Source organism: Triturus cristatus, chromosome 12 (assembly GCF_964204655.1).
Source record: "Triturus cristatus chromosome 12, aTriCri1.1, whole genome shotgun sequence".
Classification (NCBI taxonomy): Eukaryota; Metazoa; Chordata; class Amphibia; order Caudata; family Salamandridae; genus Triturus; species Triturus cristatus.
This window is the reverse complement of record NC_140595.1, coordinates 577,026,322-577,054,243: the sequence shown is the minus strand read 5'-3', so window position 1 is coordinate 577,054,243 and position 27,922 is coordinate 577,026,322. Positions and strand designations below refer to the sequence as shown.

At 45.2% G+C, this 27,922-nt stretch overlaps 1 protein-coding gene across 1 annotated transcript in view; it reads left to right on the top strand.

The window, feature by feature from the left end:
- PDCD5 (programmed cell death 5) overlaps positions 1-27,922 on the top strand; it is a 55,624-nt gene that overhangs the window by 16,381 nt on the left and 11,321 nt on the right. The window contains exon 4 of the mRNA XM_085639685.1: positions 4,269-4,360. Coding sequence (XP_085495811.1) covers positions 4,269-4,360 — 92 coding nt within the window. The remainder of the gene's footprint in view (positions 1-4,268; positions 4,361-27,922) is intronic.

The window sequence follows — 27,922 nt, the reverse complement described above, 5'->3', positions numbered from 1 at the left end:
TGTCCTCCCTTCCCTCCATGATTTCCCCTTGGCCCAATCACTTTGTTTTAAAAAAAAAAAACAGAGCTGATGCTCTCCAGCTTTCCAGCCTGGTCCATTTATTGTGGCCAAAATTGCACTGAATACGATTCAGCTTTTCTTTCTGAATTTCAAAGTCTAGTTTCTTGAATGTGGGAATAGATTACAGTGTAATGTTGCTTTCCTTCGTTTATCCATAGCATTCATCTCATTGGGAAAGAGGTGGCAATTACATTGGACTATTTCTGTTTTTGTCTTGTTTCTTTAAAGTGGGTATGCCCCCTTTGAGTTGTTAAGGCACAGTAGTTGGGTACATGGGTTGGTTAGCCTTTAAATTGTAGTCCGACACCTGTATTCTATGTATAAATCAAGACTTTTTTTGTGTTGAAATCATGGGCTACAATGACTTCCGGGGAGATATGGAGAGTTCCAGCGATTTTACCTTGTAGGTGGCTCTAGGGCTTAAGGGGCCTTGACTGTGACATATTGGGTATCCTCTTGTAAGACCAGGGCATTTTGGAGTCCTTTTCGTAACTGCATCCCAGCATTATTTTTTTCTGCCATGTTCAAAATCCTGATTTATTTTTTACCCTTATAGTATTTTCTTGTGTATACATTCTGTTCTGTTAGAGGGAATGGGTAAGGGCTTTTATAACATTTTGATCCTGCAAATCATTTGTCATCTGCCCTGTTTAGCACAGCCTATTTTTTTCCTAGCTTGTTGCCTTTTTATGAGTCTCTGATAATCAAGCTACCCAAACAGCTGCTTGTGCTAATTTTACTGAATCCATTGCTTTTTGATGAACTTTTTTTCTTTCATAATGGCCGCCAGCAATATTTTGATTGCCGACTCCTTCCTTGGGCATGGACTTCGGTTTGCAGTCCATGCCCCATCCAGGACGCACCTACTTTTTTTTTGTTCATACTTTCAAAATATGGGAAGATGCTTGCCTGAGACCAGTTTCATTGACTTAATTTGCTTAGGATACATTTTCTTTTGGTGGGTTCATAACCGTTTCACCCCTCAGTGTCCTGAGCCAGCAAGTCATAGGGATTTCAAATCGATCCTATACTTTTGCACGAGGAGAGGGCACAAAAAGTTGCTGAAACAGGGAACCTGAGTGGACCTTTTTGTAAGAGGTAGCCTTTGCCAAATATCGAAGCCCCTGTGCAATGCAGGGTAGATGGGACCAGAATCTTTTGGAAGTGGGGTTGGCTGAACTAGAGCACTTCTGTTAGAATAGCTTGTTTATCATTGCGCTTATAAGATTCCATTTATGAGGTGAAACACGTACCAGGAGCAAACAATGTGACAGATTTTCTGAGTAGGATGCCGATTCCCATGAAATAGGTTGATGGGGAAATTGCTGATGAAAATGATGAGGGGTTGATGATGGCTAGAGATATCATGAAAAGATGGGCAGACAAAAAAGCCATTAGGAAGGATTTGAAGAAATTATGGAAATATGCCACAAACTCCCTGTAGATACTGATTTTCTTACAAGAGGCAGTAAAATCAACCCACCTGCTGGGATAAGAAGAAAACAATCCCGTTATTAAGTCATGAAGGTCAAATGGAAACATATAGGGCTATTAAGAGAATCTAAACTGTGTATTGAAATGGTATTGTTCTGGAATGAAGATCTTGCAAGAAAAGAGGCTCCTATCACTGTTACGCAATGAGAGGGCTGGGCATGGCATCAGTTACCGTAGTATCTTTGTCTCTTTGTACACAGCTACATATTGTTTTCTTTGTTTCCCTGTTAATGCATTCTGCAATTGTTACATGTTGCCCAGTTTGTGGTTTTTGTGGTCTTCTGGTGTATGGGAAGGGAATGTCCGTAATGTACACCTTCTAAAAATAATGTTCAGTTTCATGTACTGATCAGGAATGTAGTGAATTGAAATGTGAGAGGAAGCAACAGCAGTTGGGTGGTAGTTTGGAAGAAAGGGTTGTGCTGCAGATTGGGGATATGACGTCCTAAGAAACTTATGTTTCTCAAGATTTATGTTGCTTATAAAGGGGTGGCGCTACGGGTAACTTCACTGTTTGAATTGTTGTCTTAAGATGCTGACCTATTCAATTCCTTGGATTAATGCACTTTGGAACTTGACATGCATGAAAAAAATATTTGAATGCCAGGAAGCTTAACAGTAAAAGTGTTTTTATTGCTTGATGTATTGTTTGAGGCTATAGTCGGTGGGAGAAACTACTTCCCATCGGCCCCTGCAGGAAGGTGGCTCAGGAGCAGAATGGAGGCCAAAGTGCAGAGAGTGAAATTGAAAATGTCAGTGTATAGGAAGGGCAAAACTGCTTATAATTAATTCCTTTACCGGTTACAAATATAAATGAGAACTAAAGAATACAAGTTCAAAACGCATATGAGGTTGGAGGAGATGGACTTAAACATGACTACCAACCAGAGTACCTACCAAGGGGTGAGAACTGTTTATTTTTCTCTACACACAGCCTCTTAAAAGAATATGAGGCTAGATCCAGGGGTGGGGAACGAGGATGAGCGACATGAAGATGACTGAAAATAATGCCTCAGAGGCAAACTGACAGTTGGCTTGCAGGATGCAAACTTTTCCCATCATCTAAGTTCCTACAAAAGAGTTACCTAAAAAATGACATCAAAGTGGGCAAAATCTCTTTGAAACGTTAGAGCTATAGTGAATCGATTGATGATCTTTAATTCGGTTTGGTGCTTCACTGCTTAAGTGAGTACAAAATAAATCTATTGGGATTTCGCAGTATTAAAACACCTGGGGCCATATGTATCAAAAAAGAGTTTTGCGATTCTCAAATTGTGTTTTTTAGCGAATTGCAATTAGAGAATCGCAGTATGCAATGTATGTAGGATTTGCTAAAAATGTTGTGAATCCTACATATTCCTTATTTGCGAATCGCAAATTGAGATTAGCAAATAAGGAATACCTTCCCATTCATTCCTATGGGCTAGGAGGCCCATAGTAAAGAATGGGAAGACATTCTCAATTTGCGATTACCAAATAGAGAATCGCAAATTGAGAATGCAATTTCATGGTTGCAAGGGTGCCAAAAGGACACCCTGTTGCACCACTGTAATATGCATGTGTGCACATTTTGCACACATACATGCCCCAAGGGCATGTATGTGCTACATATGGCACTTTAAAAAAGTCAGGAAAGTGCTTTTTTAAAGAAAATCGCAAATTACCACCTACTTGAAGTTGGTGGTAATTTGCAAAAAGGCCAAATAGCAAATCTTTGGTGCTTCCAGAATTGCATTTAAGGAATCGCAATTTGCAATTGATTGTATTCGCAAAATAGAGAATCGCAGATTTTGCGATGGCCTTTTGGGATGATACATCCCAAAAGGCTTTTTCCCATTCGCAAACGGGCAGATTCTGAGAATCTGCCAGCTTGCAAATGGGGAAAAAGGCTTGATACATATGGCCCATGATCTGTTTATATAATGTGCCCAATAAAAAAAGCCATGTCACAAAAAAAGGTTGTCACCTTGCTACTCCAACAAAGAAATATGTTGGCCAAGTTATGCTAATTTCTAGGCTCTTTGGGGTGTTAAAACTTGTGATGACTGAAGCCGTCGAAAAATGCAGAATTAGTAAAAGTAATAGGTTTGTGTGTTACAGGATACAACTTATGTTTGTGTATTGTCCAGGTTTTTATCAACATGCTTAATAGATTTGTCTATCGCTTAAATACGTTCAAGCTTTACTACTGAGAGAAATGTTCTACCATGTTAGGATTCATTTACGTATGTCTGTGAAATTAGGTCTTAATTCATAAATTTGCAGCCTCAACAGTAAATGGTCCTGCTAGAGATCTATTTGATTTAGCATGCTTAATATAAACAAAAGGTAGCCATTAAATCTTCAAGTTACGTTTAAAGCTTTTCACTTAGTTGGAATTAGTATTAGTAAGTTGGCCTAATGGCTAGGGTGCTCGACCTCGATTCTGGGGAACTGGGTTCGAGTCTCGGCAATGACGCTGAACATCCTGTGATTCTGGGCAAATCACTTAATCTCCCTGTGCCTAACAAAAATGAATGTGTGTCCTCATGTAACGTAACTGGTGCTATGTAAAGCACTCTGATACCCGATTCGGGTCAAGTTCGCGCTATATAAAACTCTGCAAAAAAAAAACAATTGGTTATGATGCAGTGCATTTATACACTACTCCTTAAGACAACTTCATACATTTTGAATTTGGATCATTTTTATGTTATATTACCTTTTCTTAATAGTGAGTAACTTGGCTCTTGTGAAACCAGAGAAAGCCAAAGCTGTTGAAAATTATTTGATTCAGATGGCAAGATTTGGACAACTCGGTGGAAAGGTAGGTTTTAATGCACAGTTTATCTATTGCATTTGCTTTCTGTACAAAGGATATACAAATTGAAATTAAATATCTAGTATGTTTAAATTTGTATGTTTCCAGCATTGGCAATTGTATAGATTCATATATTGAGCAGGGGTAGTCTGATTACTTAGAATAATTCTCATTACACTGTGCCCTGCATTTCCTTGTCACACTTTAACCCTGTTCCTTGGTCACTCATTTGGAAGACATGTTTGTTATAAGCAGGCAATACCAAGTGGGTCAAAGACCCAAACAAACTATCAAGTAGGGTTGGTTAGAACTTTGGGCTGAAGTGATAGAGTAGGGTTCGATGCAGTCAGGAGCACTGATCAGTAATCAGCCTATTCTACAATGTCCCTCTTCTTCACCATATTCTATACAGTTTAAAGCGTGAAAAGCAAGTTCTTCAACCAACCCCTTTTAGCAGTTTTCCATTCGTGCTGTACCACTTTACTCCTTGATAGAAATATTATTTTGATCCCTCTCTCAGGATAGCATGTCCTTATTTAGTGATCCATCAAAACAGTTGCCATAGAAGCTGTTTCCGTTTGGGGGTATGAAACCATGTCCCTCAGGAGTACAGGATTTACATTAGTGAACATAACTGTCATGTCAGCAGTCCAACAATGTACCCTCGGAATTAAACAATTCCAGGCGCAAAGCCTATTAGGACCCAAGGAAGGGCCAAAACCCTATCGCAATGAAAGTACAGGAAGTCCCTGTGTCTAAGAAGACGCTGCAAAAGGGGTCGAAGATGCAAGCAGATATTGGGTAATAATGCTTGACTGGTCCAAATGGCATTGACAGACACAGAAGAACTAGGTCATCCTGGCATACACCATAGAAGGAGGAGAAGCTCAGGTAAAGGATGCCACAAGATTAACTTTCAAAACTTAATTGGGTGGAATAGAATAAACTTTGCATACATCTGTCTTTTTTTTGTCATAGTTCCTTTTTATTGCATTTTCCTCTCAACATTTAAAAAATACATATGAAACATGAGAACCATCATTTCATAGCGTAATGCTATTTCCGGAAAGTTTCAGACTTTGTGGCAATAGTCTCCTTGAACTTGTTAATCTCTGTTGTATCCCTTAACAGAACCCCTCCCTCCCTTTTTAGGTCTCGCCTGAGCCAGTGCTTTAGCGCTGCTCTGGCGTGAGTTTTAGTAAGCTGGTTTTGGAAGTGCTAATATAGTGGCTTTTTCAGGCCTCCAGCTTGCGTTCGCGATGTCATGCACGCGCACAGCTGCTATCCTGGTTTCTAGCATTTCTTTCCTCACATGACCGGCTTTCCTCCCCCTCTCTCACCCGCTCCTCCCCCCCTCCCTTACTGCACGGAAGTTCGGTTTCATTCTCTGCCTCTGCTAATTACTTTCGCGTCGCCGTCGAGGTCTGTCTCGTGAAGTCTCTGGTGTTACTCGCTCACATCTGTCTCACTTGTTTATTTAATTGCGCGCCACACAACTCCCGGCCGGGTCGCGCTTGTTGCTTTACTTGTTATATCTTTTTTTTTTTTTTTATACTTTAGGCTTTGTGCTCGAATACGTTTTTGGTCGGATATTCACATTTGACAAAATACAACAGCTCCGGAAATGTCTGTAGCGATGTTACAAAACGCAGTGTGCCGGATCATTTATGCGAAATGGTGCAGTAAAAATCCTGTCACTGCACCTCACGAGGAAGCTGTCCCTCAACGAATAACTTGTTTTCAGTGACTGGTCACAACTCTGCCGTGGATCTCCTATCCTATCTCCGTTTGCCAACAGGACTGCCCACTCCGTCTGTTATTGGCGCTCACCGTCGCTGCCCGACGACGCATAGGCGCTGCGTAGCTCGCGTCACCCACCGGCGCTCTTATCTAACCAGCCCTTTCTCGCTCCACAGATGCCCGGGCTCCAGGTTACTCGCTCCATGTTGTGGTCGAGGGATTGCTACCCCTGTCTTTATGAGAATGCAAGAAAGATAACGTTATGTAAAGAGCAATTTCATAACCGACACACACATTGTCGTGTGGGAGATATGTCGTGTGGGCCATGCCGGTGTCAGCAGTGAGTGTAAGTAAAACTACAGACTCCGTCCCAACAAAATCATCTTCGAGGGACAGAAAAACTAATTTGGTAGGGAAACACAGGCTGCTGTCCCTTCTTTTATCACCCATGGACATGCAGCCAGCTGCAAAGTGCCCACTGAAAAACATGGCAGGTCCCTCCCTGCGCACAAGCCCAAACTTCCACCCAGTAAGCCACACCCCATCAAATAAAACCAGCATTGGCATAGCCAATAGGCCTCGCCTTTGGGACCTTATAAGTATTTAGTTATGCAGCACAATATCCTTACTGCAACAACATTTACTGTTGCATGGCTAAACACTTATAAGGTCCCAAAGGCGAGACCTATTGGCTATGCCAATGCTTGTTAACACACAGTTATTCCCTCCCCCCGCAGGACCAGGTACACAAGTGAGGTGTCTGAGGTTTGGTAGAGTTATCAATAATTGTACATTAGCGGTGGGGAATCATTAGGACCGGAGGGGGGCCCCAGGGTGTTTCAGATGTCTCTGGAGTGGCTAGTCAAAATTGGAAAAGGTGCAGCACTCGTGCTCTAGATGGGCACATTAGTAGTGGTAAGCCCTTAGAGAGCTAGCTAGTTAAGGACCCCCCCCCAAGTGTATTCAAAATTTTTAAAATCGTCTCTGAAAACATCGCTCATCCATTCCATGGTGATGGCTTGCCATAGACGAGCGTGCCATTGAGTCCTGGTTGGGGCCTCTGGTTTCTTCCAGGCCAATGCCACTGCCATTTTTGCAGCCCCTAGACATAGCCACATATTACCTTTATCTGCCTTGGTTTGATATTTCAGGGAATATGATCTAAACCCCAATAGTGCAAAGAATAATGTGTCTGGTATCTAGTATCCCAGGATTACTTTTATTAGGCAAAAATTTCTGACCAAAATGGGCGAATGGTTGGACAGTCCCACCAGGTGTGACGGAAGTCTCCCAACAAACCACAACCCCTCCAGCACAGGTCTGATGTATTTGGGTAGTATTCTTTCAGTTTCGTGGGGTACAAATAGCAGTCATATAATATTTTATAATTTGCCTCCCGGAGGCTCAGCGAGTGGTTGTGTTTGTGAATGTCTCTCGAGAGTGTTTGCCATTTGCTCTCGGAGATATTATGGCCCAGGATTCGTTCCTAGAAGGCGATATGGAGAGGTGGTTGTGCAGGTGTTGTACGTAATAACAAGGCATATAACAAGGTGATGATGCTCTTAGAGCCTGTAGTCCTTTTAACAAAACTCTCTAATTGGGTGAGTTCTCTTGTGATTGCATCTCTAGTGTCTGGTTGTAGTGCCCAATGTCCTAGTTGTTGTTAGTGAAAGAATCCCTCTTTTGCAAGGTTGATATCTCGCCAGCAATGTTCAGAGGTACGTATATCTGCATTATGGAATAGGTGTGATAAAGTCAAACAACCTCCCTCCCTCCAAGCATTGAATGGTCCCGGTTGCATTCCTGGGGGGGAACGCTGGGTTGTAGTGAATCGGAGTGAAGGGGGAGGGGAAGGTTGTCCATGTTGTCTTCTTTAGAACCTCATCACCTCAGGACAGTTCTGGTTGGAGTGCTAAGATAGGCGTTGGTAGGGCGATCTTTTTTTGGTTTCCGTAGTAAATCCCACATAACTCTACCAGCTATTGCCCTGTCCATATGGAGCCAGTGCTTGTCTGACTCCCTCTGGGACCACGCTACGATGACCCTAAGCTGTGCTGCTGCCTTGTATAAATTAAATTCTGGGAGGCCCCATTCTCCCTCCGTTCTAAGGCGTCGGAGAAGCTTGAAGGGAAGGTGCGCCCACTTGTTTTGCCAGATAAACTTGCTGAGAATGGTCTTTAGTTTTTCCACATAGCCTGTTTCCAGTTCATTGGGTAAACTCAGGAACAGGTGAAGGAATCTGGGCAGCACTACCATTTTAATTGCGTTGATTCTGCCTATCCATGATAAGTACAGTGGGGTCCATTTCTTTATATCTGATTTCAGTGTATTTAATAATGGAGGATAGCTAGCCTGGAATAGTTGTGAGAGCTTTGATGTCAATTTAATGCCTAGGTAGGTAAGGTATTTCTTTGCCCATTGAAAGGGTGTGGAAAAACTTCGAGGCAAGATGGTGGCTGCGTGACTGCTGTGTTTGCCGCTTCCACCCCGCAGATGGGAGATATAATGTGATTACAGAATGAAACTTACCTTTGGAGTTGGAATCGGGCTGTTTTCAGGTCGATTCGTGCATCTGGTATCGAGCGTTTTTGCTGGACTCGTCGACCTCACTGGCTTTCGTCTGTTCTGTAGCAAAATGCCACCGAAAGTAACGAAGCCGCCCCCCCCCCCCCCCCCCTCCCCCAGGGAATGGGCGGAAATCAGAGCAGGGAGCGTGACCGGGGGACCGCGAGATCTACCCTCTTCCCAGAAGATGCCGGCTGGCTGCAAAGGGGAGGACGCTACTCCAGTGCTCGGTGAGAAGGAGTAGGTGACCAGGTCCAGACGTCCGACGCTGGAGCAGCGTCCTCTGGAGACTGCAGGAAAAATCAAACAGCCGATAGTACCAGGGATGTTCTTGGTACGAGAGCCTCCTGGTAGTAAGAAGATAAGCTAAAAAGAGGGGCCTGACAGCAAGGAACAGGCTGAGCTGAGAGATACTCTTCAAATTGGGAGTAATGCGTGTAAAGCAAAAAACTAGACTTTGGCTCAGACCCCTATAAAACTTAACAATAATCTGACTAGTGCCTTGCCTGATATTTCTGCGGGGGATGGCGACACGATAGGTCCTCTTGAGAGGCAAGAAAGGCAATTAGACTTGGGGGGGCAGTATGCCTACGGAGCCTAACATCATCATGGGCAATTTTAAAAACGTAGGGTCACCGGAGGCTGACAAGTTCTATTTTCTCACCGACGAGTCTGATAGCTCCAAAACCGAACCCGTTACTCAGAAACGGCACACTGCAATGAAAAAACTGAGGGACATCCATGAGAAAATCTCTCATGTTAAGGGGTATGAGTCAGACTTTGCCAGTCTGGCCCGCTGAATTGGTATAATTCTGGGATTCTTTTGGAACCAGAGGCCAAAGGGAGAGAAGAGGACGGAACTCAGGAGACAACAAAGGTATTTTCTGGCCCGCATGTCAGCTCGGAGTCCTCTCCTTCAATGGGTTTGATCTATTTTACCCTGAAACAAATGCAAATTGAAGCCCGACAAGAACACATAAGTGCCCACATGGCAACAAAGAAGTTGCAGGGGGCCATGAGAAAAATCAATAATGCTTGCTCTGAGATTACGGAGCGGACCTCTGCACTGGAAGAACGGGTAGTGGCGCTGGGGCTGAGGACGGTGGGCAACCAGCAACTGCAAATGAGGCCAGAATGACTTGCGTCATGTGGAAGCTCGAGGATTTCGAGAACCAACAGCGTCGAAAAAACTTGAGGCTGCTCGGTATTCCTGAAAACGCAGAAGGAGAGGATATTAGTGGTTTTGTCTTGCGGTTACTTAAGGGAGCTTTCCCGTAGCTGAAGCATTGGGACTGGGACTCAGAGGTACAGAGAGTGCACTGATTCCCCCTCATGTTGGGGAAAAAAGGGACAAGGGGCTCAAGACGATAAACTAAGAGCTATCCTGATTTTCTTTGGTAACTTTTTGTTGCGACAGGCAGTTTTTGATAAGGTCGGACCAGAAGCCAGATGTACAGCGGAGGGACATACGTTTTTTGGCAGGCCAGACTTTTGCCACACAACGGTGGAGAGAAGGTGGCGGCTCAGACAGCTGATTACTCCCTTTCAGAAACTAGACTGTGAAGTATACTTTAATTTAGTCCTGCCTGCCTGAAAGTTATATGTAAAGGTGTGATCAGAGTGTTCAACTCAGAAATTCAGGCACAAGAATATCTGCAGGAAATTTCGGGTGCAGGGAAATAATGAGCTCTTTTTTTCAACTCCTTCTGATTAAGATTTTTATCTTCTTGTAACTATTCTTTTTTCCACTTTCAGATTTTTTGGTCTTTCTGTGGGGGGCGGAGGCGGCATCGGGCGACAGCAGATGCAGGAGGCATCACAAGGGTCTTCGGACCTGTTTAGCCGGGGTTTTGGGGGTGGGGGGGACGGGGTGGAGTTGGATCCTTAATCATGGGCTTAGTATGTAAAGGGATGGGACTTCCGGACACAGGGAATAGGTTCTTTTTCAAGGGGATAAATGCGTAAGGGCACGGTGAGGATTGCATCTGTGAATATCTGCGGTTTAAATAATCCACTAAAAAAACGCAGAATCAATGAAGACATCCAATATCTAAAAGCAGATATTGTGTGTCTTCAGGAGACTCACATAGAAGCCGGCCGCCAGAAAATTGCAGAATTGGCTGGATATCAGTTAATTACTAGTACTTCCCAAGGGACACTAACACGGGGTGTTGCTATCATGGCCCGGAAAGGGCTAGCTAAGTTTCCAAATATAAGCGCTGATAAGATGGGGAGATGGGCTATTGTTCAATGTGTTATGAATGCTTGCTCATTTACTCTATGCTCTTTGTATGGATCTGTATTAGATGATCCTGCTTTGTTTGATTGGCTGAGTGCCGAACTAGTTGGCTGGCCTTTGCCTCTTGTCATCTGTGGTGACTTTAATATAAATATAAAATCACAAGGCGGCCAATTTGGTGGAAGAATATATTGGGGTCGTAAGCCCAAGGTCTATAAGTCTGTTGCACATCTATGTGCATTGCATGGTCTTTTGGATATCTGGGCCTTTTTTTAAACCTGGAGATCCCGGCTATACCTTTTTCTCTGCTCCCCATCAAGTTCATGTCCGACTTGATTTTTTTGTTTCTCCCGTAGTTGCACAGAAAGGTCAGATTTATAAGTACCCTGGAGTTATGTCCGACCATAACCCCCTTGTCCTTGAAATACCTACACAAAATAACCCACCTCCAGTCTCTCGCTGGACCTTTGACAGGGCTCTACTGTTAGATGGTGGATATGCACAGCATATGAAGGCCTGGATTCCCCAATTTATTATGGAAAATAAAGGGAGTGCTCGTGTGGGACTCTCTCAAGGCCAGGATATGGGGGGAGACTTCCAGTTACGGTTGGGCGGAGCAGAGAAAGAATAAAACATCAGAACATGCCTTATACACGGAGTTAATGGAAGCCGAAGGTCTGTCAGTTGTGGCAATTTCGGTTGGAGGGGACATCGAGAAAGCCCTAGCCAGAGTAGCTGTTGGGAAATCTGCAATAATAGAAATTTCGGCTAAAAAGGCAGCCGGCAAATGTATTGCTTGGCGAAATAAGCTTTATGAGAATAATGTAAGGGTGGGACAACTACTAGCTAGACGCACAAGAGAGAGGATAGTACAAGAAGACATCTTGGAAATGAGGGATCCTATCCTGGGCACAATAACCGATCGTTTGGCTATTCGCTCTGCATTTCAGAGATTTTATCAGTATCTATACAATGAAGACTCTCATTTTAATGGTTTAGAATTTATGGATTATATTTTGGATTTATCTTTTGGAGAACTAACCTCTGAAGAGGTTGAGTTTCTCCACGCCCCAATTTCAGAGGGGGAAATAAGGGGGCGGTCAACTCCTTGCCAAGTGGAAAAGTGGCCGGAACGGACTCCATCCCAGGGGAATTTTATAAAAAAAATTACACATGCGTAAATGAGCTGCTGAGAGAGCTAGTTATAAATGCCCAATCGGGTGGGGAGACTCCGGATTCCTAGAGATATGCTAATATAGCGGTTTTTCCAAAAAAGTATAAACCCACCTAACGAGCAAGGGTCTTATCGACCCATCACGTTGATCAATAGTGATATAAAAATTTACTCTAAAATACTGGCTAATCGTTTATCTAAAGTGATCAAGAGGTTTGTTTCACCCGTCCAGAATGGCTTTGTCCCCGGCCACAACACCACTGATCCTATTCGGCGAACAATAGACCTGTTTGACGCCTCCAAAATAGCCGGAGACCATATGGCTTTAATCCTGCTAGATGCAGAGAAAGCCTTCAATAGGGTCTCCTGGCCTTTCCTATGGGCTATACTAGACCGGAATGGATTAGGTAGTGGATTTATTAAAGCGGTCCAGACAATGTATCGTAACCCAGTTGCTTGAGTGACTGCAATGAGAGATATGTCTGAACCGGTTTCGATATGCCGTGGAACCCGTTAAGGGTGTCCATGCTCGCCTCTTATTTGCGCTGTATATCGACCCCCTTATTAGAAAGATCAAGCATAATACTAGTATTATTGCTATGCACAATAAGCGGGGGCGATATTAAGATTCAGGTTTACGCTGATGACCTGGCCATTACCACTCCGAATCCCTCTTATGCCCTGGTGGAAATTGAAAGGGAAGCAGCCAGTTTTGGACGGCTCTTCGGATACTTGCTTAATCAAAGCAAAAGCTTGGTGGTAATAAATGTCTCTTTGCAGTTAGATGATCCTCTGGTGGTCCCCAATGCGAAATATCTAGGGGTGGAGATAACAGCTGCTGTGGAGAACATTGTTGATCTAAATTTAGGCCCATTATTACGGAAGACCAAAACTTATTTTTCCCGAATGAATAATCTTATGCTCACATTAATAGGGAGAAGCAATGTGATCAAAATGCTGTTTCTTCCCGGAATATTGTATTTCTTCAGTGCCATACCGATGGAAGTAGAAAGCCGCTGGTTTAAATCCTTAAATCGGTTGGCGTCTTGGTTCTTAAGGGCCGGGCAACGCCCCCGAAGAGCTTTACATTTTTTGACTCTGCCGAGAGAACGAGGGGGCTGGGTAGTCCCTAATTTTCAATTCTATTATTGGGCGGCAGTACTCCAACAGATGACTACGCTTCTAACTTCTGAGAGAATTAGTTCAGAAGGAGGAGATCTGGTATCAATTTTTGAACTGATAATAGGCATTGAAGCTCAAGGATGTCTTCTACTGCAGATTGAATATGGATATTTTAAAAGGGTTAGATTTAAGGTTTTTTTGGGAGCCTTTAAGGTATGGACAGCTATCCAGAAGAAATTTGGGATCGGTAGGATAAATAGATATACCCCTTTAGTGGACAATCCTCTACTCCCAGATATTTTTAAGGATGGCTATATAGCACAGTGGGTTCAGAGGGGGGTGAGGGTCATAGCTGATCTGGTAGACGAGGGAGGGATCCTCTCCTTTGATACAATAAAGGATAAATTTGGCATTAGTAACACCCATTTTTTAAAGTATTTACAAATCAGTGATTTTTTTTTGTTAAAGAAAAGGGGTAAGTGTCTGCTTCAATCAGATAGAACTTGTGGATTTGATGTTAAAATCTTCTCTCTCCCTCACCAATATATATATAAACTATTAAATAAAGAAATGGCAGATGACTTGGCGAAACACTCTGCTCGCTGGTCAGAGCTCCTACATATGGGGATTGGGGATTGTGAAGATTCCTTGTATTTAGCGCAGACTTCATTTATCGCTGCTAATTTACAGATCCAATGCTATAAAACATGGTTTAATCCATACATTACTCCGGCGAAGATTGTTAAATGGGGGGGGATCTAAGGGCGCTCATTGTCCACGGTGTGACTGCTTTGCTGCCGATCTCCTTCATTTATTTGCAAACTGCCCCAAGCTTGAAAATCTAACAAAGGATGTTGACAAAATACATGAAGCAAAGCTTGGTTATCCAATCTCTATCTCACCGGGTTTAATAGTTTTAGGAGTAAGTGATATGGGAATTCCATGGAGACATCAGATCTTTTTATTTATAGCCATGACTATCCTTAGACTGTGTTTGGCCACAGCCTGGCTGGATCCCGAACCACCCACTGGGCAGCAATGGCTGGGGAGACTCCTCGCTATATATCGATCTGAAATAGCTGTATATGAACGCTGGGGAGGTAAAGCCAGGAAACGGGGTAGAGAAATCTGGGCCCCAATTAAGCAGTGGATGGTAGGGGTATTGGAAGAATAAGGGTATAATAACTGCAGATCTACGGTTTGCTCTTACAAATGGATCTGTGTATGTCTTCTTTCTCCCCTTTTTCCTTTTTTATTTTTTTTATTTTGATGCATATTTTTTTTCCTGTCCCTATAAATGTAGTTCTTTTTTTTGGATCCAGCTCTAGGGCGGGGAGTGGGCCGAGAAGGGTGGGAGGAAATAATGTTTTACTTTAAGATGTTTTGAAATGTATGTTCTGTTTGATTTGATGAAATAAAGAATTTGAAAGGAGTTGGAGAACCAGTCGGACATTGGCATGTGTCTGTCGTCCCTTAATGAACCCAGATTGGTCTGGATGAATTAACTCTGGCATTAGGTCTTCCAGTCTTGAGGCCAGTATTTTCGGGTAAAGCTTAGCATCTTGGTTAAGGAGGGCTATGGGGTGGTAGTAGCTGCATAATTCTGCGTCTTTCCCAGCTTTGGGAATTACTGTAGTGAGTGCTTCGCTCATGGATGGTGTGACTTTCCCTTCTTTAGCAATATAATACCACTGTCGGGTGCGTTGTCCGTTCTGGCCTTACAGAAGCAAGCCGTCAGCCTGTCTGGTCCTGGGGACATAAAGATTTAGGGAGCCTATTGCTAGCCTTACCTCCTCCTCGCTTATGGGTTCTTTCAGCCTCTCATTGTGTTGGGTGTTAATTTGGGCAGATCCACTTTGTTGAGATATTCTACTTGGGAATGTGGGTCTGCTTGTTCTGCAGTATATAGAGATTTGTGAAAGCTCCCAAATGTGTCAGTTTTTCGGTGCTCTGACTATTCTAAGGTGCCCGTCTGGCTCTGTCTATCGCCGATGTATTCTTTATCCCTTTTTACTCAGCGCTGGTGTGCCAAGTGCCCCAATTCCCCCCCCCCCCCCCCCCACCCTCCCCACTCGAGGGATGTAACCACCGGCACGTGGTCTGAAATGACGATAGGGTGGATATCAGCGGTACGTACTTCGCTGTCTAGTGTCCGGCTCAAGAAGATATAATTGAGCCTCAAATACTTGCGGTGTATGTGTGAGAAAAATGTGTAATCCCTGTCTGTTGGGTGGAGCTCTCTCCACATGTCAATTATGCCCATCTCTTGTATAGCATTTTTGACCGCCTTTGAGAAGCTGCCTGTTTGGGCTCTGCGAGGGTGTGTGCTGTCTGGTCCTGAATGCCATGTCATTTTGAAGTCCCCCCCCCCCCCCCCCATTAAAAGTATCTCCCTTTCTGCAAAGCCTCCCATCATTGTCAATTCTTTGTTGTGAAGGTCACTTGATTAGAGTTTGGAGCGTAGATCGCTGCTACTGTGCACATTGACCCCGTGTGCGTCCCTTCACCATTACTACTCTCCCCTCTTTGTCTGTCTTGTAACCTTCCGGTTGGAATTTCAATGTTGAATGAAGCAATAGCGCCACCTCGTTGTACTTAGTGGGACTGGATGATTGGTATATTTGGGGATAACTTTTATGACGTAATCTATGAACCTACGACCTTTTGAGGTGAGTTTCTTGTAGGGCGACTATATCGTAGTGATCATTTAAGATGTTTCCATCTTCTATGGCATTTAGCCGGAGCGTTCAGCCTGCTCACATTCCACATTAAGGCCTAGACTACCATTTCCCTGACTGGGGCTGAGCCCCCTCTCTTCCATCCCAATGGCCAACTGTCATTACAATCCCCCCCGAACAAACACACACATACACACCCACCCATATCAAACCAGCAGGAACAACCGGTCCCTGTGTTAACATCGAATGGTTAGATTCAGTCCATCGCTGCTTTGGCTATATTGTCTCTGTAGTTGCGGGATTCCGAGTTCTGCTGCCCTGCGAACTGGGGTTTGAGCGACCTGTTTACTGCTCTCCTGACCATGTAGTTTGAAAAATCTGTGACACTGTTCTGTGGTCGTCGTGCTCTTGTATTAATTGTGGATGTTTGAGCCTCGTGGATTATCGGTCTTCTCAGGACCCTGGGTGCCGTATCACTGATCTAGGCCCTTGTAGCCCTTGAAAGTAGAAAATGAGAAATACTTCAATTGTTATTGCTCGTTGTGTTCACATTCTCCTCTATTGTTTAAGTGGGCTTTGGGTAAGCCAAGGTGAGGTATCATGGCTTCCACCGGGTCTGGTTCTCGACGGTTCGGGTCCACCTACTGCTTGTCCATTCTCTGTTGTCTCCAAACCTAGGATAGCCATGGCCACCTCCATCTCCGTGCAGTGATGGGTTCTGTTATGATACAGATGGACATTCCCTTAGGACTGGCCTTTAAATACCACAAGTTTTCCTGGCGCAGTGTGTTAGTAAATGGTCGGAGCTGTTGTCGGCGCGTTAGCGTCACTGGTGAGATGTCTTGAAATGAGGTGCAGGAGGAGCCTTGGTACGTCACTTTGTCAACTTTGCTTGCAGGATGGCCTCTTTTGTTTTGAAGGAGTGTAGCTTGGCCAGTATGTTTTGTGGCCTCTGGTTGTCTCCCGATGGTGGCTTCCCTTCTCTGTGCACCCAGTCTAACTTAACCTTGGCTGTACTGGGGGCCAGAACTTCGTTGAATAGACCTATTACAAAGGCTTCTAGGTCCGGTCCCTCTACCGAGTTCCAAATTCGTATGTTGTCCCTTCGGAACCTGTTCTCCATGTCTTCAGTTTTGATTATGGCTGCTTGAAGCTGCGTTTTTTGAATTTGTCGTGCTCTTCAACTGGTCGGAGCCTTGCCCTAATTCCTGCACTTTGTTTTGCAGTTCTATAAGCCATCTCCCTATTGCGTTCACGTCCTGCCTCAGCGTTCTCAGCTTTTCGTTGAGGTCTTGAGTTTCCAAGGGGTTGGACAGATCTGTTTTCAGTTCTTCATGCAATTCTTTTTTTAAAATTGTGCAGGGATTCCAGGAACTGGTCATGTCCGTAGGGCCAAAGTAGTTGGACACTCTGTTATTTCCTAGGCAGCATAGGGAAAGTCATGTCTCAGCTTTCTCTGTCAATTCGGCCCAACCCCAGGACGCCACACCCAACTTGCTCCCCCGGTGGTCTGCGCTTGGATCGGCACACGGACTCACTGGGGCACGTCCGCTGGAGATTGGAGTCCCCCGGCTGCTTCCTCTAGACCAAAGGTGAGCATCTTGTTGCGGCCGTGTGATGCTCCCCTCTGCAGGCACGCTATTCCTTGCTGCTATGCCCAGGATGTCTCCTCGTCGTCGGTAATGTGTTGGGGGTGAGTTACTAAACCTGATTTATCTCGCCACTCCGTATTGCTAGGCTTCCTCTACGCTTGGCCGTCTTGTCATCGGGGAGCCTTCTCCATGCTTCACAGGCCTCGGCCTCACTCATGCGCATCGCAGTTCTGTTGAGTCTCAGATGTGGCCGAGGATGTTATGCTTGGCCCCCCGGGTTCTGCCTTTTCGTTAAATCGGCATTTGGAAGCTGTAGACAAGAGGTTTCCCCGCGATTCCTTTTGGTGTCGGCGGAGCCAAGGTGAATCGCATCCGCCGGGCCATCTTGGCTGGCCATACCCCCTACAACTATCTTTTTCTAATATAAAAAGGTCTGTTGATAGTACATTATGTAAAAGTCACTGGAATTCACAAATTATGGTGAGCTCAATCTGTATGGTCCTGTATCCGTGTCCTCAGATTCAATGGCCGTTTCTGTTTTTTGCCCATATGCAGTGGGATCTGGATACATGAGGATAGGGTCGTCTCTGGAAATGCCCTGGGCCATTTCCTCGGAGGTAAGAGAGAGCTGCATTTTTCACTCGAGAAATGGGATAAGGATACAGATACAGTCTTACTTGTGGAATCAGCAAAACCATAAGACACATGATTCTTCAATGTGTGGTACAGTTTACCACAATAACCCATTGCAGAAGCTGCAAAGCCTGAAGGAGATTCTTCACATATGTGCAGTTTTTGATAAGTGTACCTGCAGATTTGAGAAAACCCCTTTGTCGACATTGCAGGCTGAAGTCCCAGGTTACCACAAATGCATACTTTGAATTGGTGAGACTCTGATTTGCAGCTACAGATACAAGCTGTTAGAAGGACGAGAAGCTCAGCCATCTAGGCAGAGTATGCTTGGGGAAGACATGTACTTTAATCTACTTGAGTTTGTATGAACACAGCATAATTGTTTGAGTCAGGACCCATCAACAGAAAGCACAATACTACAGTTTGTTAATGATGTATCTCTGAAGTTGATACGGAGCTTTTCGGGGTGCACAGGTGTTAATGAATAATCATATAATCATGGAGTTCACCATCTTTTGAAGTAGGGAACAATGAGGCCGGAATGTACACAAGGTATCTTACGAGAGTATCCTGGGAAGTAGACAGAAGTCTAATTAGACATACGAGCCATTGATATATGCTCCATTTTATTTTTGAGCAAGAAAGCTGAATGAGAATTAGCAAGTTTAACTGAAGAGCACAGCAGAATTTAATTTATGACACTTCAACCTTGTGGGCAACAGTTGCCACTGCACATAAATATGGGGGTGATCCTGCAGCAATAGATTCCGGAGCAAAGGAATATGAGTTTCCTTGCATTAATCATGTTCTTGGTTAAGTACTTGAGGGCAAACACTTTGTTCATGCCAAAACAATCAAGCAAACCTAGTGCAGAGGCTGAGAAAAAAAAGCAGTCTTTAAAATGACAACCAGGTTTTCTGCTTTCTCCAATGCAAGGGTTCCAGAGTATCTTTCTTAGTGAGGTCCTGTAAAGACTTAACAAGGACGGCATAACCTAAAGTCCATTGACAAAAATAAGCATCCATCCCTAAAAAGGGTCCACATTTGGGACACAGTGACAGTAGTGGGATGGGGTACCTTTTAAAACTACTTGGATGGAAATCACGGACTAGCATCTTTCTGAAAGTAATATGGTGACCCAATAAATGTACAGGAGAGGATCAAAGTCTCTTTTGAGTCTTTGAGCTCTTTGCTGGCGAGTGCGTAAATACCAAGATTCACTTGTGCATTGGTCAAAAGAATCTGAGGCGGCCAGCGGGTCATCCAAATAACGAATGTCAACAGAACTACGAGCAAAGGTAAGGAAATTAGATCTTTCTTGAGCAACTGGGGGAAAATAGAAGGCGATTCTGTATAGCCCTGGTGGAGCCTTGTGCAAGTTGGCTGTCTTTCGAATGTGAAGGCAGATATATATTGGCTATCAGGATAGACAAAAAAAGGAAGATTACCCACAATAAAACAAAGAAGCTGTAGGCAGTATACAGGACTGAATAGGTGTTGGGTTCAGGATAACTCAAAGACTTGGCAACAGTAGAGAACCTAAAGCTGCGGGATCCTATACAATGAGATTTCCATACTTTCTGTAGTTTTTGATCGATAGGATGGGGGTACTATAAATGCTAGAGATGGGAATGAGTACACCTTGTTCTAATTTCCACCTCTAATTCTACCTTTTGCTTCAGGTTGGAGGGACTATTGGAGTATAAGGGAAAGCATTTTCATGGGATACAAACAAAACTTAGGAGAATCGGCAGAGGCACCATGATTGGATCACGCTGAAGTGGCTATCTGTTCTAAAATGGTGTACAAATTCTCTGAAGGTGTTGAAGCTTAGATTGTGGCTGAGTCGGTAAATTCACTCAAAGGATGAAAAGCATTTTCATTTTCCATAGGAACATGAAAACAAACACCCTTCAGGAGTACACCATAGAGTACACTTAAGTTTGCACAAAAGATCTCTTTCAAAAAGTGAGCAAGGGGTGCGGGACTGAGCAAAAAAGCATGCTGATCGGGTATGGAACACAAGGATATAGTTACTTGACAATGAACATTGTAGAAATTAAAACTGTGCACGTCAAATTTCCTCAGAGAGGGAAGTCTAAAAGCTTCACATCTGATCGGTTTGTACTAGTAGTGATACAGTAGGGTGTGATGTATGTCACTACATGACAAAAAACTACATCCGTATTTACTACATTGCAGCACCATTTCATTGCAACTTAGCAAGGTGTGTGTCTGTCTGTCTGTCTCCCCGTCCCCCACTTCCCGTCATTCCATTCACAAGGAATCCCCTCTGACCAGGCAGAGACACCAACTTCCTTTTCACAGACTTTATTTCATCACAGGAATATCTGCCTTGACGTGTTTCGGCCACAACATTGGCCTTGCTCGCATACAATATATATATATATTTTGTAGGAAACAGGCTCTTTATATAGTGGACCGAAAATAGGTACACTGTGCAAAGAGTCCAGACAAACCTCAAAGGAATTACAGAGGCGCAAATGGCACCCCAAATGCTCTTTTGTGAGTGTAGTGCTAAACATTTATTGTACACATGAAGGCAATACGTGAGACAAGCAATCAATAAAGAAATCCAACACTAGTTTATATAAATAACACTTAATTTTTATTAATTTAGATGACAAGATCATCTGAATCAGGTAAGTACTTTTCGAGGTACGAATTTTTACAGTGTCAAGTGTCCCATTCACTTTAATGGAGAACGGTCCGGTTGCAAAGAGGCTGCAAGCTGGGACTGGGGGGCCTGTCCAGGGAAACCCACAGGGGTGCTCGACCCTCGAGATCCTCTGGCACGCAGGGACACCGTTGGTCCACTTCTTCTCAGGTTGTGGGGCTCGGGTGCAGTGATGTCTTTTGGCATTCGCTTTGGGGCTAGTTACTCGTGGTTGGAGGGGTGCTGCAGGTGGAGACTGAAAGTCCAGTCTGGGCAAACCCAAGGGTGGGGTTAGCTCCTGTGGGTCTGAGAATCCCGTTGGCATCGTCCCCTCCGTTGGACTCGGGCAGTAGAGCGCAAGTGCATTTGTACTTGGAGGCGTGTGATGGTGACAGTCAAATACTCACTTTTTGTGGTTGGTTGCTGCAGAAGAGGGCAAACCGGACCACTTGGCTACTCTCGATGGGACACTCACTGTCACTCAAGTCCCTCAACGTGCAGTTCTGTTTTTCTCGGCGTTTTTGTCCAGACTGGACACATCAAGTCTTTGTTGTTGTTGAGTCCAGTACCCCAGGTATTGTTGTTGTGTGGCTCCTGTTGGATCTGGCGTCCTCACACTGGAGGGAGGACTGATCTGACCTGTAGGAGCACGGCTACCTGGGTGGCTGCTGCACCGGTAGTCCACGTAGCCAGCCGGTCAGAATACCGGGGCTTGCTTCTTTGATGCCTGCGGCTGCAGGGTAGTAGCTCCTTTACTCCAAGGGAGTTTCTTTGACGATTGGCGAAACACTGGCAACCCTCCGGGTTTCTTGGAGTCTGCCCAGCAGCAGGACGATTCGGTTGCTTCAGAGGGTCTGGTGCAGCAGACAGGTTGGCAGGGTTTTTTTTGTTGTTGCTTTTTTTGCATATTTATATAGCGCGAACTCGACCCGAAGGTATTGGAGCGCTTTACATAGCACCGTATTTACATTACACATTCAGGCACGGGGAGATTAAGTGATTTGCCCAGAATCACAGGATGTGGACGCGACATCGATGCTCGAACTCTGGTTTCCAGCACCAAAGTCGGCAGCGTAGCCGACGGGCCACATCCTCTCCCCTTGGCACCAAGTCAGTTGTGCTCCACAGTTCTCATGTTAGCAGTCTTCTTTGTCCGTTCCTTCTTTTGTGTCCGTCCAAATCTGATGTCCTGATATCGGGGCGTTTCCTAAATACTCCATTTAAGGTCATTAAGGGGAGTGAGGGGTAGTAGCCAGTGGGCTACTTACTCCCGGGCTCACTAAACCCCCAGATGACCACTTCCTTTGGGGTGGGCATCACCCTGTCCCAGAATTCCTAATTCCACCACACACAAGATAGTGTAATCTCTATATTCTTGTTCACCCTAGTCATGTGTCCGGTCTGCATAGCTAATTTTCCCACCTGTCCTGGTTCCAGATGGCCCAGGGCACGGGCGGCATCTTACCTGTCTTGGCAAGCCTTGGGTCATATATCAAAGGCAGCAGAGGCCTTTGTAGTCTCCTATCTTGATATGCTGATTTACCAGCCTTCCTAGGGAAGGAGGTGATAACACCTCCCCCCTCAGAGTAGGCATTATTTCTGTCCTCAGAGCAGAGCTCTCACCTCCTAGGGGGTCTGAAACTCATCTGTGGTGGCAGACTGGGTTGCACAATCAGCCAGCACACTAGAAGGCTCATAGGGTTCAGGGGGTACCTCTAAGATACCCTCTGGGTACATGTATTAATACATCCATCTCTGGAATCAGTGTGAGCATATTAATACAAGGTGTTTGATACCAAACCCCATATTTTTCAGTGAAGCCATTATGTTGCTGGGGAACTCATTTTGACAAGTGCCCAGTGCATACCTTCAGATAGCTCACTTGCCATATCTATTAATAGAAGTATACATCACAGGGCCATATCTGCTCATACAGATGTTCTCACTTAAAATATAATGTACCCTGCCTTATGGTTCAAAGGCCTTCTGTAGGGGTGACTTGCATATATTAAATACAGTGACTTTGGCATGACACACAGGAGTGTGTCACGTCATGTTTTCAATCCAGGTTTGCACCATGTCACGCAGCCTGCAATGGCAGTCTGTGCAGAATTTGTACGTGGGTCCCTTAAGGTGGCATAAGATATGCTGCAGTCCTTAGTGACCCTCTTTAGTACCCGTGCCCTAGGTACCTGGGGTGCCATTTACTAGACTTACAGGAGTGGTAAAGTCCTTTGCCAATTGTAGCACACTTAGACAACGCCTTGTTTTGGGGAAGGAGATCTGGCACTGAGGTCTCGTTAGCAGGCCTCAGTGCACTGTCGAAAATCAGCATCTAGTAGCTAAGAAGGGTGCAAAAAGTCGGGTGGGGGGCGACAACTGCAACAAAGGCCCAGTCGAGAGATGCATATATATCGATCTCTGTAATATTCTTACTGAGAAAAAATAATAGTGTCTGACAGCAGAGTCTTGTATGAAGGATACTTTTATTCACACATTTAATTTATTGCCAAACAGCCAATGTGTTTCATAAACTCTGCACTTCTTCATACGTGTCATTTTTTCATATCCAAGTAAAGTGTTCTGGTTTGTTTTGCTCCTATTTAATTCTTTGTTTGCATCCCACTTCTTAATTTAAAAAAATGTGCTTTCGTAAGTCCTGCTATATTTTTAAATATTAATTTACAGGCTATTTATTTAAATGTTATGTGTTTAGGAAAAATAACTAACCACTTCAAACAGCTCACTTGACAAAAACCTCTAACTCTAGTAAGAGTGAGAAAAATAATTTTCCAAGCAGCCATTAGTTAAAAGACAAACCTGCATTTTACCTCTTTCCAGTAAAAGTGTCAAGATAAAAACAAGATTTAGTAGCATCTTTATTGCTCATTCACTTTCTGAATGAACAGAACACCTGTTCCTTTGCAGCCTAAGTTTACTCGCCGAATGGGACTTGTAGGTGCTAAAAATATCGACCTGATCAAATTTTATTCACAATTGCGAGTGGGCAGGTAGATTTTTCGAGGCCTGGTCTGTAACCGAGATCCCTGTGCATTCGGGGCCAATTGTCCACCCATGCAAATCAATTGATCTCCTGTTGGAGAGTACGGAGCGTCCCGGGGGTGGGTCCTGAAAGAGAAATGGTATCTTCGGCAAGATGGTCACCATCACCTACGCTATAATGCCCAGCCAAAAAAGCCTATATGGTCTCCATCTACGCAGATCTGATTGTATCTGCTGAAGTACATTTTTATAATTAAGGGATACTGTCCTCTGAGTGTTTGCCATGAGCTGGTGCCCAAGATAGGGAACTGATGTGGAGGATCATTGAATAGGCTAAGAACGTTGTAGCTCCAGGATCGTGGGGGTTTGAAGTGAAACATTGAGAGCTTGCGACTTATGTATATTCACTTTGAAGCCCGCTGCTCGAGCAAACAGCTGGAGTTCGGCTAGGAATGGGGGGGAGGTATGCTAAGGGATCCTCAAGTGGCTATGAAGTCATCCTTGTAGAGACTGATAGTGTGTCGCCCTCCCCCATGCGAACCCCAGATATGAGAGGGTTATCTCATTCATTGGGCCATGGGCTCCATATAGAGGGCGAACAGTTGGAGGGAGAGCAGGCAGTGCTGCCTCGTGCCCCTACAGATTGGAAGAGGGGCAGAGGAGTATCCATTCACTCACACTGTTGCTGTGGGCCATTGTAGTTGCTAAGGACTCATTTAAGGAATTGGTTGCCAAAGCCAAAAGGTTGGAGGGTCTTGCTCATGTATTGCCAATGAACCCTAACAAACACTTTTTCCGCGTTGATGAATAGTAGCATGCGCTTCGTGTCAAAACACTGCACTTTCTCAGTAAGGTGGAGCACCCTTTTTGTGTTGTCGCTACATTGGCGGTTGGGGACACACCCTGCTTGAGCTAGGTCTATCTTCCCTGGTAACACAGGTGTCATACGCGCAGCAAAGATCCCTGTAAACAGTTGAAGGTCGAAGTTTAATAAGGATATCCGCCTGCAGGAAGCGCAGTGTTGCATATCTTTACCAGGCTTGGGGGTGACCACAATTTAGGCTCTTAACTTTGACTGTGGGAGTGCGGAAGGATTTCCTATGGCATTGAATACCCTGGTAAGTGTGGGGGCTATAATGGGGCAGAACGTGTTTTAGAAAAGCTTGGGAAAACTGTCTGGACCTGGGAGATTTTAGTGGTTTTTGATGAGAGATGGCGGACACCTACCTCTTCAATATGGATCAGGCAATCCAAATCCGAAGCTTGCTCCTGCGTTAGTAGCTCCACGGAGAGAGTGGGCTGAATTGTGTAAAGGAAGCACCTGAGCTGCATAGAGGTCTGTGTAGAATTGGCGGAACGACTCCGCTATGTGTGGGTCATCCTTCTGTTCCACCCCAGCCGAGTCAATCGCAGTCTAGACTCCTGTTTTTTGTTGCTAGACTCGCAACCTGTTGGCCAACAGTCGCCCGCATCTACCCCCCTAACATAGAAGGCGTGGCACAGTCGGAGTGCAGCATGTTCTACCCTGTTAAGATCGAGGCCTGCCGGTTGGGAACGTGTGGCCTCCAGCTGTCGCCAAACCCCAGGAGTTTCAGTCCTTTTGTGGATACTGTCTAGTTCCTTGACCTATCTTGATAGCTGGTCTCGCTTATCTCTGCGTATTTTGTTATCCGCTGAGGAAATCGTTCACCCCTGATCAACGCCTTCAGAGTTTCCCAAAGGGTGGTGACGGAGGTCTCAGTTATTATTAGTGGCCATGAAGCCCTGTAGAGATTTAGTAAACTGCTGCACTATCGTGGCTGTGATGTAAAAGCGTGTCTCGTAGACGCCAGTTGCTGGAAGGCGGACAGATCGGGGAAATGGTTACGGTGAGAGTCACTGCTGTGTGATCTGATGGCGAGCAAGGCACTAGTTAAGCTGATTTAGTTTGTGGTGCAATTCTCGAGGTATCCAGAAAATAATCCATCCCAGCGTACGTCTCGTGTGCATGGTAATAAAAGATCTAGTCTCTCGTGTGAGGATGGAAAGATCTCCAGATACCTACCAGGCCTGGTACCCGCAGCCATTGCACTCCCTCGCAAGAGTACCCCATTACCCGGGGCCCGGCCATAATTGAATGGAGGAGGTGGGCTGCACGGCTCCCTTCCCTGGGTGCCCTGGTCCCACCCAGGTCACCCAGTGTGCTATGGGACTGCGGGAGAGGTTTTAATTTCCCCGCAGTCGCAGCTGACCCCCCCCCCCCCCCCCCCCCCTTCTCCTCCGGGAGCCGGTATTGCTCATGCACACAGGAAGCTGCTGAAAATGCAGCACCCTGCAAGCGAGAGCACTTGTTTCATCCCTTTCCCTGCCTGCATGTCTGCACGCAGTTATAAGCAGGAAGGAGATATATGGTGGCCAGGCCCTCCTCCCACACAGGTGGTCACAAGCGCAGCCATCAGCCACAGAAACCCCCCTTTCTTGGGTGCAATGGGGGGGGGGGGGGGCCTGCAGGACTCCAATGGAAGTCCTATGGAAACACATGAAGGGGGTCAACGCTAGGACCATGACGAATCCCACGACCTCTGATTTTTGTTTCATTTATTTATTTTGCTTTTTTTCCCACAAGGGCTAGGGGTTCAGGGTATCCCTAACCTGCCCCCATTTGTTTTTAAATTTATATTTCAGGACTTGGGGACCAAGTCTTGTAATGGTGGATGCAACCTCTTCTTCATGTTGCGGTCACCAATTACATTGCTTGGTCCCACGGGGTTCAGCTAATCCAAATTCTTTTTGTGCTTTTTTCCCCCCCTCAAGAGTCCCACAATACTAGCTATCGCTATTGTTTTGCCCTCAGTTTCTCTATAACGGGTGAAAAGATTTACACAAAATCACGCATATCTAACTATCTGCGAAATTTGGTGCAATTATGGTGTGTTTTTTAAAAAAATGATATATGGTTGCCTATTTTTTCCTATGGAAATTGCAAGGGGGGTTTGTGAGTGTTCGGGCCCCTCTTTTTCTCAGCCCCCGTTTAACGGATCACCCGAAACTTTCCAGGAAGGAGCTGAGGTGGATGAACCGGAGCTCCCCCTCCACCAACGTTGTGTTAGGCCCCAGGGGATGGGGTCCCGGGGTCTATTTGGGTACAGGGTGGGGGGGGGTCAGTCTCCCCCCTGCCCTAACAATAATGTATTTGGACCCTGGGAATGTGGTCCCCAGGGCCTCTTGAGGCTTGATGAGGAGGGCCGTGCACCCATCCCCTAAAAAAAAAGTATGGCGCCGGGTGGATGGGGTCCCTGGGTTCAATTTGGCATGTGGGGGTGGCCTTCATCTGATATATTTTTGGGCCCCAGGAGGAAGGTTCCCGATGCCAATTGTGTCTTAGAAAGAGGAGAGCACCCATTTAGGAAAAAAGATAGCCACAGGGGATGGGGCACCCACAGCCACTAGAGGTGAGGGTCACATGCACCCCTACCCTTTTTAAAAACAAAATGCTCAGGGGAAAGTGGGTCCCAGGGGCAATTAGCGGCTTGGGGAGGAGGGCCACATGACCACCTCAGTTGGCAGGGGACTGGCTGCCTGCGGCAGGTTGAATGCAGGGTATGGCTGCTGGGCAGACCCTGCATCCAACTTCACGCCGCTCACAGCTGCAGTAGGTGGGGGGGTATTTTGCTTGACTGATCAAGCGGCCAACCCCACGCTCCGCACGGCCATAGCCATGTGTGATGCAAAGGGAGCAGCTTTATGTATGAAATAACGTTGAAATTCACTGAAAAAAACAAATATTAAAATGTTGTTATAGGTGAATAGTTCTGTGACAATTTAAACATTTTAAACACCCAAAAACACTGAGATTTACCAGTTATAGCTATCTCAGATAACTCTAACTTGTTACCAAAAGTAGCTATAACTCCCACCCTCACCATTCACTTCTAATTACCCCACATATTGTAGCACTCGTAACATAATCTAAAACATTGATAACGGGTCCCCGGGGCCTTAGAAGTCTCGGGGAGGGGGTTGCACAACCTCCTCCCCCCTTATTTTGGCATTACAGCCCCGGTGGTGGGCTCCCTGGGCCTATAAAGAATCAGGGAGGGAGAGCTGCGTGCCTCTCCCCTTAAATAAACACGGCCTGAGCTGTAATGTTTTTTTTTTTTTTTTTT